This window comes from Fulmarus glacialis, unplaced genomic scaffold, assembly GCF_000690835.1.
Source record: "Fulmarus glacialis isolate BGI_N327 unplaced genomic scaffold, ASM69083v1 scaffold18125, whole genome shotgun sequence".
NCBI classification, from domain to species: Eukaryota; Metazoa; Chordata; class Aves; order Procellariiformes; family Procellariidae; genus Fulmarus; species Fulmarus glacialis.
The window spans coordinates 55704-71704 of record NW_009211402.1 but is presented as its reverse complement, the minus strand read 5'-3'; the positions used below and the strand labels follow the sequence as shown (position 1 = coordinate 71704).

At 48.7% G+C, this 16001-nt stretch overlaps 1 protein-coding gene across 1 annotated transcript in view; it reads right to left on the bottom strand.

Annotated features, from left to right (window-relative positions):
- LOC104076615 (fibrillin-2-like) overlaps positions 1 to 16001 on the bottom strand; it is a 111234-nt gene that overhangs the window by 41073 nt on the left and 54160 nt on the right. Inside the window, 5 exon segments of the mRNA XM_009577534.1 lie at positions 353 to 497; positions 1003 to 1007; positions 1204 to 1365; positions 2025 to 2177; positions 9955 to 10080. Coding sequence (XP_009575829.1) covers positions 353 to 497; positions 1003 to 1007; positions 1204 to 1365; positions 2025 to 2177; positions 9955 to 10080 — 591 coding nt within the window.

The following is a 16001-nucleotide window of genomic DNA, read 5'->3' as shown; positions in this document are numbered from 1 at the left end:
GCAGCCTAAGGCTTCAGGGTAAGCAGAGCAGGCAGCTGCCCAACGACTGGCAGAGTGCCCTGCCCAGGGGCCAGTTATATGGGGCTTCCCGCGGTGTGAACTGGCCACTGCTAAGCCAATGGCAATGTTGTGGCTACCAGAGTTATCACCCTGGATGTTCCTCAGGGGCAGACATCATATCTTTTCTATCATGCTGCTTCATTGCCTGACACAAGCCCTCTATCTCCAGCCTCTTGTGGGGAGCTCTGAGTGGGATGGGGGCTGTCGGGGCAGCAGCTCGAGGTGCTGTTAGGAGCAGGCGTGGGGCACGGTTGGAGCTGCCCCGTGTGCGTGTCAAGCAGAGCCTACTCACCAATGCACTCTCCGCGCACGTCCTGCTTGTACCCCATGTTGCACTCGCAGCGGTAGCTGGATGGGGTGGGGATGCAGCGTCCATTCAGGCAGAGATTAGTGAAATGCTTGCAGATGTCAATGGTCTGATTCAAAGTGGCGGGTGTCTGGTAGGCCAGACACGCTTTTTAGGATTACAGCTCCCTTCCTTTGATTGTCCCCAGGAAGTCCAAACTGATGGATCAGTGGTCCTCACGGGCCCTGAACAACCACCGGGCTGCAGACACAAACTCAGCTGCCTCAGAAATCTCTGCAGGGTGCTGCAGTACCTGCCATGCCCCTACCCCACATGCACAAGGCGGCACAGCCTCTCAGAAGCAAGGTGGGAATCAATATTTATTGACACCCAGTGCATTCTTCACAGGCTTCAGCCCTTAGCAAGGAGCTATACGGGGGTGCACATGAGAGAGGTGTCCGAGGTGGTGGGAAAAACAGTTTTGTTTTGGGGAGGCAGGGAGTGAGGCGGTGACGTGAAAGCTCCATTCCTATTTGGTAATTAGAAAGATATTCTGCACTGGAGCCAGCCTCGGCTCCCTTGCTCTGCCAGCAGACGCTGTTTGATCTGCTTCTGGGCTCAGCATCCTGAACAGCATTAGTGTCACATCCCATCACTCCCCCTGTGTCAAAATAAACCTTGTAGCTGGCTAAGAGCACGGGCGCTTTGCTCATGTGTGCACGGCTCCGAGAAGCAGGCCGGCACGCAGGCAGACACGCTGCCTGTGTTCTGAGACAGGCAGCCAAATTGGGTCAGCGCAGTAAGAAAGTAATTTTAATTACCAATGCTTGAACTTCCTGGGCCCATTCCAGGCAGACCTGGGATCCCGCCTTGTCCATTTGCCCCATTTGGTCCGATGCCTCCAGGCCCGTTGAGTCCTGGCCCAACACCATTGGGCCCGAATCCAGGAATTCCTGGAAAGCTCCCAGGGAACCCTGGCACGACTGGGAGTCCTTCGATGCAAAGCCTGCGGTACTCATCTGAAACAAAACAGCTGCCTTAGTGCTTTTTCAAGAGTGCCTGAATCCGCCCCCCGCCTCTGCCAGAGTGCAGAGAACAGAGGGATGGAGACGGAGCGGCAGGGAGCAAAGAGGGTGGGTGCGGATGGGAACAGGGCCGATGGGTGAGGAGGGCTTTAACACCCTCCACTCCGGAGCAGATGATGAGGCGCAGCTTGCCGGGGTGTTTGGCAACAGCTTCTCGGGGTGCGTGGGACAGCTGGCACCGTGGGCTCCCTTCGTGCAGGGAAGGAGAGGACACAGGAGGGTGCCAGACACTGTAAAGCTCTGCCCTGCTCGGAGCTGGTGATGAAAGAAGAGAGGCAGAGAGAGAGATCTACAGTGCTGTGCCTTCTCAAGGCCTCCTGCTGCGTGGGCTCACCCTCGTTTGGCCCCAAGGTTCAATTACGGTGGAAGCCAGAGAGCTGAAGGTGTAGGAGGAAAGGGATAAATTCTTGCCTTGGCTGAACACATCTGGCTCAACTTCAGACGAGACCCAGGCAGGGGAGCCAGCATCCCAATGTGACCTCTCTCTGGGTGTTATGTTGATGATTCTCCATGTCAAGCCTGGGGTACCACTAGGGCCATCAGAACCATAAGATGGCCTAGCAGGAGGTGGAGGTCCTTTGTGTGGCACTTACCAGACCCCCGGACAGGGCACATCTCTGGAGTCTGACCAATGGCCCAGCAACGCCCTGAGTCACAGCAGCACTGCATCTTGGTGTACTGGCCAGGGAGGTCCCCGGCACAGCGGCCCCCGATCAGAGCAGAGAAACACGTCCCAATCCGCTGGTCTGCAGAGAGGGAGAGGAGAAGGAGATGCATTCACAGCATGTCACCACCATACTCTCGGTCAGGTCCTGAGTGCCCGTTCCCAATGGCATCTCCTCTGCCTTTCCAATGTTCCAATCTGACCTCCTGGTCTGCCTCATACTCCCAGATCATGAGGTTCTCCAGCACTTGCATCTGGAGCACATCAAGACCGTAGGGCCAGGCCTTATTCCCCAATATTAGATCTCTCATTCCCATTTACGCTCCTAAATACTACAAGCAGCCTGACCGAGAGCCAGAAACAGGCAGTAGGTGGGCTGTGCCTCTCCATTGGATTCTCCATTGGGATCTGCCTTCCTTGCCCTGCAGGAAGGACAAGCTGACCCAGCAGATTCTGGCTGAATTCACGGAGCAGAAAACAGGAGATCCCCCATGTCATCCCATGTTTCCTCACCTTCCCAAAGAAATGGGATTATTTACAGATGTCTCCCTTCTCTCACCAGAGTTTCTTCACTGATGAGAGATGTCAGGGACGGGTTCCCCCACTGACCCAACCCACCAGCTGGGAGAGGGAACGGGCTGAGGGGAGGTGGTCTGCATGAGACCACTGCAAATGGTGACACTTCCACTGCTGGACAGCCGACCCATTCTCTCGGTGGGGACAGATAAACTGTTCCGGACTAAATATATTATTCCACAAAATTGCATCCTGGGGCTGAGATCTCCATTCTTCAGGTTCCTCCTCTGATGTTAGTGTCTGTATTGCTTATTTATACTACATTTGTGACCAAGAGTTGGCCATCAGTGCCAATATAACAGTACAACAGGCCCTGAACTTGGCCACGTGGAGTGGCAGTGTCTTCTCCTCTCTTGGGCTGTTGGACCCAGCATGATATATTTTCCTCTAACTTCTGCCACTAAAAACACTTCCTTGTGATAAAAACAATCCAGCGCTGCCTGCTACTATTTTGAGGGTTCCCAGAGAGTGAGCGGGCATTCCCCAGCCATGCCTGCTCGACGCTGAAGCCTTGGCTGCAACAGTCCTTTCCCTTGTTCTCACTTGTGGCAGGACAGAGCTGGCAGACCAAGGTGGTCAGCCATCTCCTACACCGCTTTGGTCAGGCTGGGGATCCAGGTACAACCCTTCCAGTGTTAGTGATCCCCGATGCTGGGCTAAGCAAGGACCTTTCCACAGCCAATGCTGTCCAATGCAGTCCTGCACATCTCAGGTTTGGCAAGGACCTACCTCTCCTGCCCAGAACTGGCAGATGTCCCACATCCCAAGCTTCCCATGAGGAAGCATTCCCTGCCAGGTCCCAGTGGTCCCAGCATCTCTCGCTAAACAAACGGAGCTGTTCCCAATTCCACATCTCTCCAGCCTCATCGCTCCCATTCCCAGTGGATGCCTGTTTCAGGTCATGGGTTAGTTCCCACAGCCTGGACTGAGCTGAGAGGAGAACCAGCCCTGGATGGTGGTCAAAGTCCGCAAGCCTGGCCAAAGCCACAGACACCAAGCCTGGCACCGGTGTTTGGTGTGTGTGGCTTCTGGACAAGGCCCAGGAGACTGAGGGACTTTCACATGTCTCGCAGGCTCCGTCTGGCACCAACTCCACTAGGAAAACCTGGAATCTTCCACTCATTCATCTCCTGTCCTTGTTTCTCAAGTAAATTAATGAGGGGGAAAGTCTAGTCTGATTTGTCATCTGTGCCTCTAGACTGACATTAGCCAGCAGGCTGACACTTTCCTGAAATATAATTGAAATTAATTGCATGGAGCTGTTTGATCTGTGGGCTGTGGTTACATTTCTTCTCTAATCACAGCTCAATGACTTGCAGAGGACAGTGACCCCATTTAAAGCCAGGGTGACTAAGCCAGCAGGTCTTTTCTCAGATACATCCTTTCCGCCATTCTGCAGCACTGAGTTCAACATGAACTATTCCCTTTCAGGAAACTTCATCCACCAAAGAGACTTGCAGAAAGACAGACAGACTAGGAGAAGGGAAATTCAAGTGAGGGGATTGAACGCAGCACCAGATTAGCTCCTAATCCTGATGAAGGGAAGTCCTAGCCAGATGGGTGTTTGGGTCATCCCAAGCCCTTGATCTCTGGCAAGTGGCAAGAGTGCAAGAGCAATGTCCACGTCTTTGCAGGTTTCAGCAGCTGCTGGAGTGTAGGAGAGGGCCGTGTTTCCACAGCACGTTGACAGGGACATGGTTTAGAGGGCATGGTGGTGTTGGGTTGACGGTTGGACTTGATGATCTTAGAGGTCTTTTCCAACCTTAATGATGGTAAGCATGTAGCCCACACTTCAAGTGGCAAGAGTGCAAGAGCAATGTCCACGTCTTTGCAGGTTTCAGCAGCTGCTGGAGTGTAGGAGAGGGCCGTGTTTCCACAGCACGTTGACAGGGACATGGTTTAGAGGGCATGGTGGTGTTGGGTTGACGGTTGGACTTGATGATCTTAGAGGTCTTTTCCAACGTTAATGATGGTAAGCATGTAGCCCACACTCACTCCAGAAAGAAGCTGCTCTGAACAAGCCAGGGCGGGATAGTGGGGCCATTTGGAAAAGGTGCACCTCAGACCTTGATGGGAGTTTAGCTAAGTGAGGGCTTAGGGCTGAGCTTAAATGAACTTCTAGATCTGAGAGTGGTAGTTTGGAATAAACCCTTTGGGCATTAGAGAGGACAGATCCCACCCGGCTCCTTCTGTTCTTCTGTGGGATGCTTGCTGTCCCAAAAGCTGTGATACACGATCACAGCCAGCCAGTTAATGGGCAAGGAGAGATTCGGAGAATGCAACCTCCTTCCCCACAGACAGACATGTGCTGACAAGTTTGACAAGGCAGGGAGGTCACAGCAGTTTGTGTAACGGAGGGAATGGTCCAGCCCTTATTCATCTGGACAAATGTTTATTAAATTCAGCTGTCTTTGCTGCAGTTTGTAATAATCTCTCTCAGAAATGAAGGTCAGAACTAATTGAAAACTCATCTGGAGCTGCCTTGGGCAGAGAGAGGGGTGGATGGAAAGAACAGTGGGTCCCTGCAGTCCCTCTGTGACCTCCTGCAGGACCACCCACACGCTGGAGGTACGAGCACAAAGCCGTTGTGGGTTTTTTCTGCCTTCCTCTGCAGCTGTTAAGGGAACAGGTTTGCACAATAACCTCAGTAAATCAGATAATGCTGCAGGCGAGAAAAGAGGTAAAATTCCATATGAGATTAGACAGCGCACAGGGGTGGGGGATACAGCCACAGGTCTGTCAGAGGTCTCTGATTCAGAGAAGCTGTGGGTGCTTTACAAGGTCCAGCCAGGAGCGGTAGAGCAGGGGATGGAGTTTGGCCTGCTTATCATAATGGGATGGGACTCCAGGCTGGGCTCTGGCAGAATCTGCACCCATTTGGCTGGGCCATGATGCCCTGGTGTGCGTGTCCTGATGCCCAGGAGAAGCCCCGCACCAGGAGCTGCACCCTCTGAGTGGCTATCCAGCCACGGCTAATCTCGATCTTCCCTTTCAGTGTGGACATCTTCTTTGTGGTCTGCACAAGGTGTCTAAGATCTTTTGTGCACCTGCAAGGGATTTTGCAATTTTCATTCTGATGAAAACCTGGTTTGTTTTTTAGTGGTGGGCCTCCACACAGGGCACAGCTCCGGGGGAGCTACGGGCTCCCCACGACAGCCTGGCTGCGGGGAGCAGAGCCCATCGGACATGACCCTCGGGGGATTGCTGCCACGCATCCTCCCCAGGTCCAGGCAGATGCAAACGAAGCAGAAGATGCTTTGCTCCAGCCCTGCCAGGGAGAGATGGAGGAATAGAAAGTACTGGTACTGCTTCCCAGCAGAGAACTTTCAAGGGTAAGTATTTATCTCAATTTGTGTCTTGTCATATACAGAAACTGAGAAGCTCAAGTGACCAAACCCAAACTAGTGGTTGCAAAAGGCAGTTGGCTCTGACTACAGGGGACCTGAGGGCTATTAGCTCAGAAGGGAGCTGCAACACAGCAGTGTGTAGCCAAAGGTCTCCCACCCAAGATGCCCAATGGTGCTTGGTTTGCAAGGAAGAAGGTGCAAAAAGGAGCCTCATACTGTGGTGAGGACAGTCAGTCTGGACCGATGATGCCATCATATGTTCTCCGTTTCTGGAAAACCGACCAGTTTCATTCTTGCCTGGGTAAGATTAGATGGTGGTGTCTGTCTCAGTGAAGAGTCACGCCAGAACAAAAGCACAAAGCTCTGTGCACAGCTCCCACCAAACTGCAATATCCACGGCACACCTGGGCCGCCAATGCTTCTGCTGTCTCACCGCAGGAGGGCTGTAGTGCAAACAGGGAAGCTCTGGGTGTTATTGCAGGACAGTTTCTTTGCTGGCAAGTGCTATAGTAAATTCACTCCCTCCCTGGCCATTCACTCTTCTCCAAATTCACCTCCCAGTTCAATGGTTACAAGGTTGAGATATAAATGCATCCCTGAAATGATCTGATAAAAAATGATTCTCTCTAGGGGGAAAGGCTTTACAAATCTGGACTGTTTGCAGTCCAGGTTCCTGCACAGGTTCACACTGTGGAGTGACTACACCCTCTGGTCCCTGCAGATGTCCAGGCAGACCTCTGCTTGGCAGCATCGCCAGCTCCCTCGATGCCTTAGGAGCTGTTGGGGAGCTTTGCTCAGGGTCCCTCCCCAGCTCCTTAGCAATCTCTTTTGAGCCTGTGACCCTCACGCCACTTCCCTTTTGTCATTTCTTGCCCTCATAAATATCTCCTCATATTTCCTTTTTCCTCTTGCTCTTTCCTTTCCTGGATAATGACCAAAGTGGGCAAAAAGGTTCTCCAGGCAGGTGAAGTCCTCAGTAATACCCTCACAACCGTCTCTGAGCCCAGGACTTTGCAAAGATAAGCAAGATCTGGCCCTACCCAGAACTTTAGGCAGTAAATCTGCTGATGTTGCCCAAGAAGAGATAAGACCCAAATCTCTCAGAACTTTGCTGCACTATCAAGAAAAAAGAGCAAAGAAAGCAATGTGCAGGAGTGCTGACTTGCAACGAACAAGGGAACACCATGTGCATGTCTGGAAATGCATCTGAAAGGCCATTTTTCTCATTTGAAAATTATTCTTTTAAGCTGTTCTTGAAAAGCAACCCACTGTACTGAAACGAAAAAAAAAAACCACCCTCACTGCCTGCTGGAGCAGATCCTTCTGCTGCCTGCAAAACACCGAGCCTGTCTTTTACAAGCATAAATGAATGAAACTGTTATGAACATGTGTGGAACTGGATTCTTTGTGTCAAGCACAGGTGGTTGAATCATTCAATAAATGTTCATTTCAAACTATGACAGACTTTCTCCAGCTACGCCGCTGTTTGCATTTTACTGAGGAAGGCAGTGAAAGCAGCTAATGAGATTTGGGATCAACTCAAGCGCAGTGTCTTGCTGTTTCAGCTGCAAAAACTACAGGAGATTATTCAAATGCAATAAAAAGGTGTTTACTTTACTAAAAAGGGAGGGGAAAGGGATGGGAATATATCAAGGCTGCCACCATAAAGTCACCACGTAGCCAGTGCTGGTGCCCCATGATACATGAGACACTGCGGTCACTTCCAGTCTAAACATCTGAGAGGTGGCAGCGTGACAATCTCTTCTGCTCTCTGCTGATGCTGTTCGTGCGTTAAGGGTGGCCACATTATTTATTAATTTTCAATTTTACAAACTATTTATTTGATTTATTTCATAGGACGTAAATTGTGGGCTTAAACTACCATAAACTCTCAGAACGAGCACTAAAACCCCCTCAAGCGACAGAAGCAGGCTTTGCAAAATATGGATCCCGGGGCAACAACACCCCAATAGTAACTGTGCATTTTGCCAGAAAAAATATTGTCTGTCCCAAAATGTGACAGCACACTAGCAGCATATATTAGCTCAGGGAAATGGCTAGAGCATGATGTATTGAGTTCAGATACAGTCATAGTCCACTGCAGCTAACTAAGCTTTGGACTATTTTTAAATTTGGGCTTTCTAATTTTATTTAGTTTTCATTTCTTGAAGCACTTGGTTTCAAGGAAAGTGGGGAAAAGTCCATATGACTCATCCGACAGCCGTCACACCCCTCCGGGCTTATGGCAGGGTCTGGGAAACAGGGAGGAAAAGAATTTCATCCTCATTAAAATCTATCAGATACCCAAACAAGGTGACTCGTACGTTATACTTTACAAAATTTTTCTTTCCGGAACTAGAACACGATTAATTTTTACTCCAGGTTCTGTGCATGTAAAAGAATTTGGAAATTATTTTTTTCTGTATTAATTTCCAGGACTTTCAACAGAAAGCTGTACCTGACATTTTCCATTGCGCTAACAATGATCTTTGCCTTTTCTGTGACAGTTCTTCTTTACAAACCCCTGCATCCTTGCCTTTCTAAAGGCGAATGAACTTTCTGAACAGTGAGACAAACCCTGGGATTCATTTTGACTAAAGTAAGTGCCCCTGCTGAGAGCAAGTAAACAGAGAAGTGATCTATTTATCATAGAAACTGTTGTCTGTTACAAAGAGAAATGGACCATCAAATATTTACAAGGCTTGGAAAGGAATTTTGATCTGTTAAACATGCAAGATTCACTCCAGGCTCCGTAGTCTGGGGAAAGCTTGCCTGGACTCACACCAGTTCTGGGAAGCTTTGAAATACGGACCCCTTGAGCCGAACCGAGACGGGGTGAACAGGTACGTCAGAGCCGGCGGAGCGGCACGCGCCAGCCCCACCAAGCCCTTCATGCAGTCTGCAGGATGGGGACTGCAAGACTGTGATTTTCATTTTGTTGCCAGTAATTGGCTACTGTGGGAGGAAGGTGGGCTACAAGGTAACGTGCAAGAGCTTATACGGCAGCCTTGCAAACCTGCAGGTTCAGCATGGGTGCGGGAATAGGTGTCTGCAGTGCCCTGTGCTGTGCTTGGGAAGCACCTCCTTCTCTCCACTGGGTACAGAGGGGATCCAGACAACCAGCTCAGTGCAAAGCAACTCACTGCCGAAAGGTTGATTTCAGTGAGAGGAAGCCAACCAGCCCTACTGATTATTAGCCTGGGGCAGTAGGATTTATGAGCCATTACCTGTGGCCTAAGCAGGAAGGAGGAGGAGATTATAAAAGTCAGTTTATTTGCATTGGTTATGCAAACACTTGGAGTAAACCTTTCCCCCCTTCACCTCTGCAAAGCAAGCGGATGAATGTGCAGCTGTGGGATGTTCCCCATCACTGGGTCTCTCCCTGCTCCAGGAAGGCTTTGCAAGCCTTCCCTGGGACTTACACACTCCACAACCACACACTGTGCCTGCAGTTCAGTGGTAGCGGGAGTACTGGTGTCTCTCCCCGGCTGACATCTAATGCAGGAGAAAAGGGGTAGGGTCTGGGATTCTCCCCCTAGCTGGTGCAGTTCTGTGAGTAGGAGAACAAGGATCCTTCCTCAAAGAGACCACTATCCCAGCCAGACACCTTCCACCCCAGTCCTCCTCCTAGTGTCCCCAGCAACCCCTTGTCAAACACTTCAAGCGCTGAGGCACCTGCAGTCCAAGTTATGGAGATGGAGAAAGCCCTGGTCTGCAACAGCATCAAAACCTGTGACCAGGACAGACCATGTCAGTCATGGCACATGCAAGGACAGCACATGGAAAAGAGCATTTTCCAGCTACTGCAGGAACAATGCGCCCTTTGATTTGCAAATCTGGTGATCACCAGATAGTGATTTGCAAATCACCAGGTCTGGGTTTCAGAGTGTGATCTCTCCCTGGATCTGTGGTCCTGAGATCTATTTAGCATCTTACCAATGCAGCGTGATCCATCAGGGCTGGTCATGAAACCACGTGGACACGTGCACACGTAGCTGCCTGCGGTGTTGGTGCACTCGCCGCCATCACACACGCCAGAGATTGCGCCACACTCATCCACATCTAGAAAAGAACAAACCAACAGTGATTATGTTTCCCTGCAAACCATCTCCTTTCCTATCTGCAGTGTGGATCCAGGACCAGAGCTGGGATCACCGAGGACAGTAGCTGGTGTTACGGGTTGTCACGGGACGCTTGAGACCATAAATGGTCTCCTAGCAGTGGATCAGTATGGAAAAAAAGACTCCCCCGGAGCGTGATACAAAGGGCTTCATGGAGTCCTCTGCTTATCTCTGCTGACAGTGTAGGTCTTTGGGTAGGCTGATCTAAAATGTTGAGCTCCCTGGAGTACAAAGGAAGCTTCAGGACAAGCCTGTGCAGGTGCATGACTGGCTGGACCTGCTGGTCCCTCCAAGTGACTTGGAGACCTCTCTGAAAGCAGAAATGCAACATCAGAGACAACATCATGTTTTTAAAAAGCACTGGGCTCATTATTCACCGAATTTCTCCATACAGGAGGGATTTGGTTCAATTTTAAGGACGTTCAGGCATCTAAATCTGGGTGAAAAGGCCTCTGCACTATCAGTTAGGCAGGCGGGGTCTGGACATACCACTCTGTGGGTTCAGCTCCTCAATCAGCAGTCCTAGTTTAGTGTGAACTCATTTGCATAACAATGCCATGAGCATGCCATAGTTTGAACTATTTATCTCGTCACAGTGAAGATCAGTGAGATAGAGATACACATTGAGTCCTTGGAGAGATGACACCTAATTATCCATGGCAATCAAAGAAACATCATTCATGTTAGCAAGCCTCCCCACACACTGGTTCTGCAGCAGCCTGCTTCTCCAGCAGCCCACTGCCACGTGTGTGACAATATAACATACCAGTGAGGTGCATCACTCTGGATTTAAGAGCATGGAAAATAAGGACATTGCAACACCATTTTGTCAAGGCGCAAGAGCTGGACTCAGACATCAGAGGGACCAGGCAGCCCCAGTGCCCAGACATATGGTAATAATTGCAGAAAGGTTACAAAAGTACCAAAATTCAGAGGCAATCACCCCAGTCCTGTAGCTTCTGCCATTTGAACTTACGATGTGCTCTATAAGCATCTGTCTAGTGTGGAGATAAAGCAGACCCTCACCATAAGCTGAACATGGAGACTAGCCCCATTGCCAAGGTCCTGGGTGCCGGGGTCTGGATCCTGAAACAGAGCATCTATATTTGAAACTTTGCTCAGAGTTAGATTTTAATCCATGCTGGAAGAACTGAGCTGGAAAGATGAGACACTATAGGGTTTACTTGAGAACTGTAGAGTTCTCCCAACTTTCCAGGCCATATATATTACAACCTTGAGAAAATTCTTGAGTTAATTATTTCTTTGGCTCTTTTTATACCGAGTATTTAAAGAGCTTCATATCCTTGTGAAAGTTTTAGTAACAACAGATGGGAAACCACACAGAAAGCCTGAAAGCTGCAGCTTAACAAAAGTCAAACTGCAACAGAAAAGGGTGAGGACAGAGCAGAAAATTCAGCAAATACCTATACACAGATGATACACAGAGAGACAGACTATAATTTTTGTGTTCAGTGATCGCTTGGGACCTGAAACTTGGAAAATCAAAGGGGACAGAGTGGCAAATCAGCTCTTTGAAAAGGACAATCTGTTTTCAACAAATTTTGACCCAAATGTCAATATAATTAATTGTACAGGGCCCAGCCACACTTGTGGGGCACTTGACTCTAAGGACTTGTCTGGGAGCAGGGTTGTAGATTTTTTTCTGTTGCCAACTGAAATCTGTTTCAGAAGCTGAGATGGAATTAGATCCAACCTCTAATTAATCCACCCAAAGCAGTTGGTTGGTGGTCATGGTCCTAGTGGTGGTAAAAGACAGAAGGAATATTGGCCCGATAGTTTTTACAGTGGCAAACCCCCCCCTATGTCCTGGCAATTGGCAAAATAAAGTATTTCTGCTAAGCAACTTTATTTATTGTATTTTAAATCTATCGTGCTGTTGTGAATGGATAAGGGGATTTTTATATGCAATTCAGATGCTGCCTGGGGCTGGCAGGAAAGTAATGAAAAGGAACTAGTCAAAGTCTGCTCCTTCGAGGGGATTTTTCTGATGTGAACAGCATAACAGCCTTGCACAGCCTGATGGCATTAGCATGTGTGGAGGTTAGAGTTGCTGCAGGGCAAAGACTAATCTGCAAAAAAAAAAAAGGCAGAACAGCAAAGACCTCTCATCTGGGAGTGGGGATGGAGGATGTCTTTGGAAGAGCTCATCTAAGCAGACTTCAGTGATGAAGGCAGCATACACACCTGGGAAAGGGTTACCTGAACCCACCCCACCAGGGCAAGGGAGGGACCAGAAGAAATCTGTGCTGGGAGCCAGAAGACCTGGCTGTGATGATGGATATGAGCCACAGTGACAGATCTGAGAAATGGGCAAGAAATTTCTGTAAGAAATGGGTGTGGGCTACCCAGAGGGGTGGTGAGCTGTGTCCTGTCCAGTGTGAAAATGAGAAAAATTTGAGTTGGGAAGGAAATGCCTGACTGCAATCTCACAGTGCCATGCAGTGGCTAGCGATGCTAGTGCAGCCCTGAAGATGTGTGGGAGAAACACTGAGCAGAAGCAGGTAGGTGATGTTACCTCTTAACTAGGATCATGCCTGGATGCCACAGCTCCGTGTGGTGCCAGCTCTTACAAGAGGGTGTTAACAAAATGGGGGGGTTCAGAGTCTAAGGGGATGATTCAAGGCCTGGAAAAACCTGCCTGACATTAAGGGACTAGCAGGACTCAATTACATTTATCCAAGAAACTGGGAGGATGTGATGGGATCATGGAAAAGAGACGCACAAAGATGATGTTGAGAGCGCAGTGCTCTGCTGTCTCAAAAAGAGAAGACGAAAACTGGAGCTGAGACATTATGAATTCAGCCTGGGATGAAGCAGACAGATTTACACCAATGGTAAATAATCTTTGGCCTACGTACCCAGGGATAGGGGTAGTTCTCCAAGGCTTGGGATGGATTCAACTCGCCTAACAATGTCTGTAAAAGGACTCCCATAGGCACAAATCCAAGGGAGGGCAAGAGGGCGTGAAATCTGGCTGCACAGAGGTGACTCTCAAGGACTAAGCGTTGTCCTTGGTCCTCCAGAAACATCCTCATAAACTTCATCCTTCTCTCTAAAATCAGAGAGGCTGCCAGGAGCCTCCTGCCATTGCGTCCCAGTCACTGTGACCCCACTGCACCAGCCTTTGGCTGCAGGGTGGGACAGCCACAGACATCTGATGATGACAGTTAATTTGCATCACCCCAAAGCCCCCACCTTGCTCTGAGGGAAAAGAGGTATAAGAGGGTCTACACTGTTAGACCTCTAGAGGAAAAGACTGCAGAAATGATCTGGACACTGGTGCACGTTGAGTTGTGGTCAGATGTGTTAGATGGTTACAGAGCAGGCATCTCCATCAGTTTTTTCGAGATGCCATTTACATGCAGCAGAAAGGGATAAACTCATCCAGGCATTAATTCATCTCATCTGAATGGAAATGTCTAAACAGAGCAGAAGAGTTGTGCCCTAACAGTGACGATTTTTCCCTGCAAAGTGAGACACAGGGAAATTCACCCCACTCAGCTCAGCGATAGACGCTGACAATGCATGTATTTGAGTAAGATGAGCCGAGCTGCCTTTTGAAGTGAGGCATATGGTATGGACAGAGACCCCCCATGGGTGCTTCATGTGGTCAAAAAATAATCTTCAATCTCTCCTCCTTGCTCACACAACCTGTTACAAACACAATTATCTTCTGTTTCACTTTGGCTGCAACTCTGAGTCCTGAGGAATCCAGTGAAACCTCGATTTCAACGTGCACAAAATTAAGCCCAAGTGCATAGGGCAGGTTATACACTCATATATCAAGAGGGGAAGATGCATTCCTGTTTGGCTGCTTAGGAACTCTAAATTTATGCTTTCAGCTAGCCAAAGATTTCAGCCGCCTTTTGCAAGCAGCAGAGATATCGCCTCTGTCCTTGCAGTGCTCCTTTAGCTCTTTGATGCTCAGAGCCCCTCCAAGAGACAGACATGACTTGAAACCTCGAAAGGCAGCAATGCAAATCTACAGAAAACACTTCCCCCACCTGGGCCCCTGCAGCGAAAGAGATTTTATCACTACAGCCTGCCCTGTCATTTAATTACAGGCCTGTGTTTGGTTATGGAAAGAGCTTTATGAAGCAAAAGCTGGTTGTACTATTAGAAATAACAGCTTAAAACTTCTGCATAGCTCTCCTGAAGTTTGTTCTATCAGAGGTCTGGAGGCCAGCTGACAGGCAGGCATCTTGTTAGATCAATGCTTATGACATAGCGTCAGTCACCCAAGAAAAAGTGTACGTGTTTGTGGGGGCAGCAACTACATTCCATTCTTAAGGAAAAACAGAGTTAATTCAAACGGTTAAATCAAACTGCAACATTTTTTCCCCCTTGAAAATCCTCGCTCAGACGAGAGCAGTGTTAGCAACCCAAGAAGCAGAAGAAAAGCCAGAGTTTCTCAAGCCTGCTCGCACATCCTGTACTTTGAGAAACTGAGCTCCGGGCTTTGTTGTTGTTTCAGTTCTTCCCCACCACATTTGCCTTCTTTATTTTCTCTTTGTAAAGTGTCTCATAGTTTTGATTCACTCAGAGCTGAAGTCCATGGAGAGCTTGACACAGTGGGACGGATATGTACACCTCTCATTAACACCCAGCTGCCAGCTCTGGGTAGGGAATTCTTCCAACTCCAACCTGGCTACTTCACGACTTTTCCAACTCTCTGTTAAAAATTAAAGCAATATTCTGTGCACTCTGCTCTTCAGACAATGGCAGAATTCAATGCAAACGTTGATTTTGGACCTGGTCTCCAACTCGCTGGGTTGGAGTTGGCCTGATCATTAAGGCTGAAAATGCTGAAAGCCAAAGGCTACAGAGCTTCAGAAAGAGTTGCAGTCTGCAAAGCCCATCCAACACGGGTGCCCACAGACATGTTGAAACCCCAACCTTTCCATCTGCTAAAAAAACAGGACTTGATGGAGAAAACATCTCCGTGTCACGTAGCAGAGGTCATGCCTCATCAGCCCTCTCCCGTGCAGCGCACGGGACTCTCAGACCTTCCCTTCCAGAAAGCACAAAGAAACCACAGAGGAGTGTAATGGAACCCTCCAAACCACACCAAATCCATGGAAATGAGCTTTTAATGGATCCAAACAGTGAGCTCTTCTGTAGACATTTTGTAAGAAAATTGAAAACATGCTAATAAAATGGCTATCATGTTCCATTCGCGAGGAAAGCGGGCCAGCCGACCCACTCTGCTCATGGAAAATGCAGGAAAGCTCCCTCCAATTCAGAAACATGAATGAGATTCAACGGAGTAAAAAATAGAGCCTTGTCTTCATTAGAAAATTTGGGATTTTGTGTGGTGGTGACAAAAGACTAGCCCGTAGGGACATAAGTAGCATCTAACACGTCACCCTACAAATGCTAAATAGAAAGGGGCAAGCAAAAAGAGGTGAGATTTGTAATTAAAGGATTTCTTCTCTCTTGGCAGAATCTGCCTCCTGGAGATGCCGAAGACTGTCAAGAAGGATCTACCCTGGACAGATTTGAACAGAGCTTGTTGCACAAAGCATGCAGTGCCTTTCACTCCCTTGCCTGGTGTTTCTCCGCATTCTTTTTTGTATCTTGCATGTTATCATTCTGGAACAATTTTGGATGTGAGACACTTATTCCTTTTGGGGCATTGGAAAGCATCCTGGGTGAGGTACTGGCATTACATACTTCACTGATAACAGAGCTGGCTTAGCATTTTGTTATGCAGTAGAGGAAGGGCTATTAAGAAAAGAAGTTAAATTATTGGCAGAGAACCACTAAAATTATGGAAGGAAAAGCGTTATTCAGTCAGTGATTCCACCCATAAGAACATGCCATGGAATTGTTCCCTAAAGT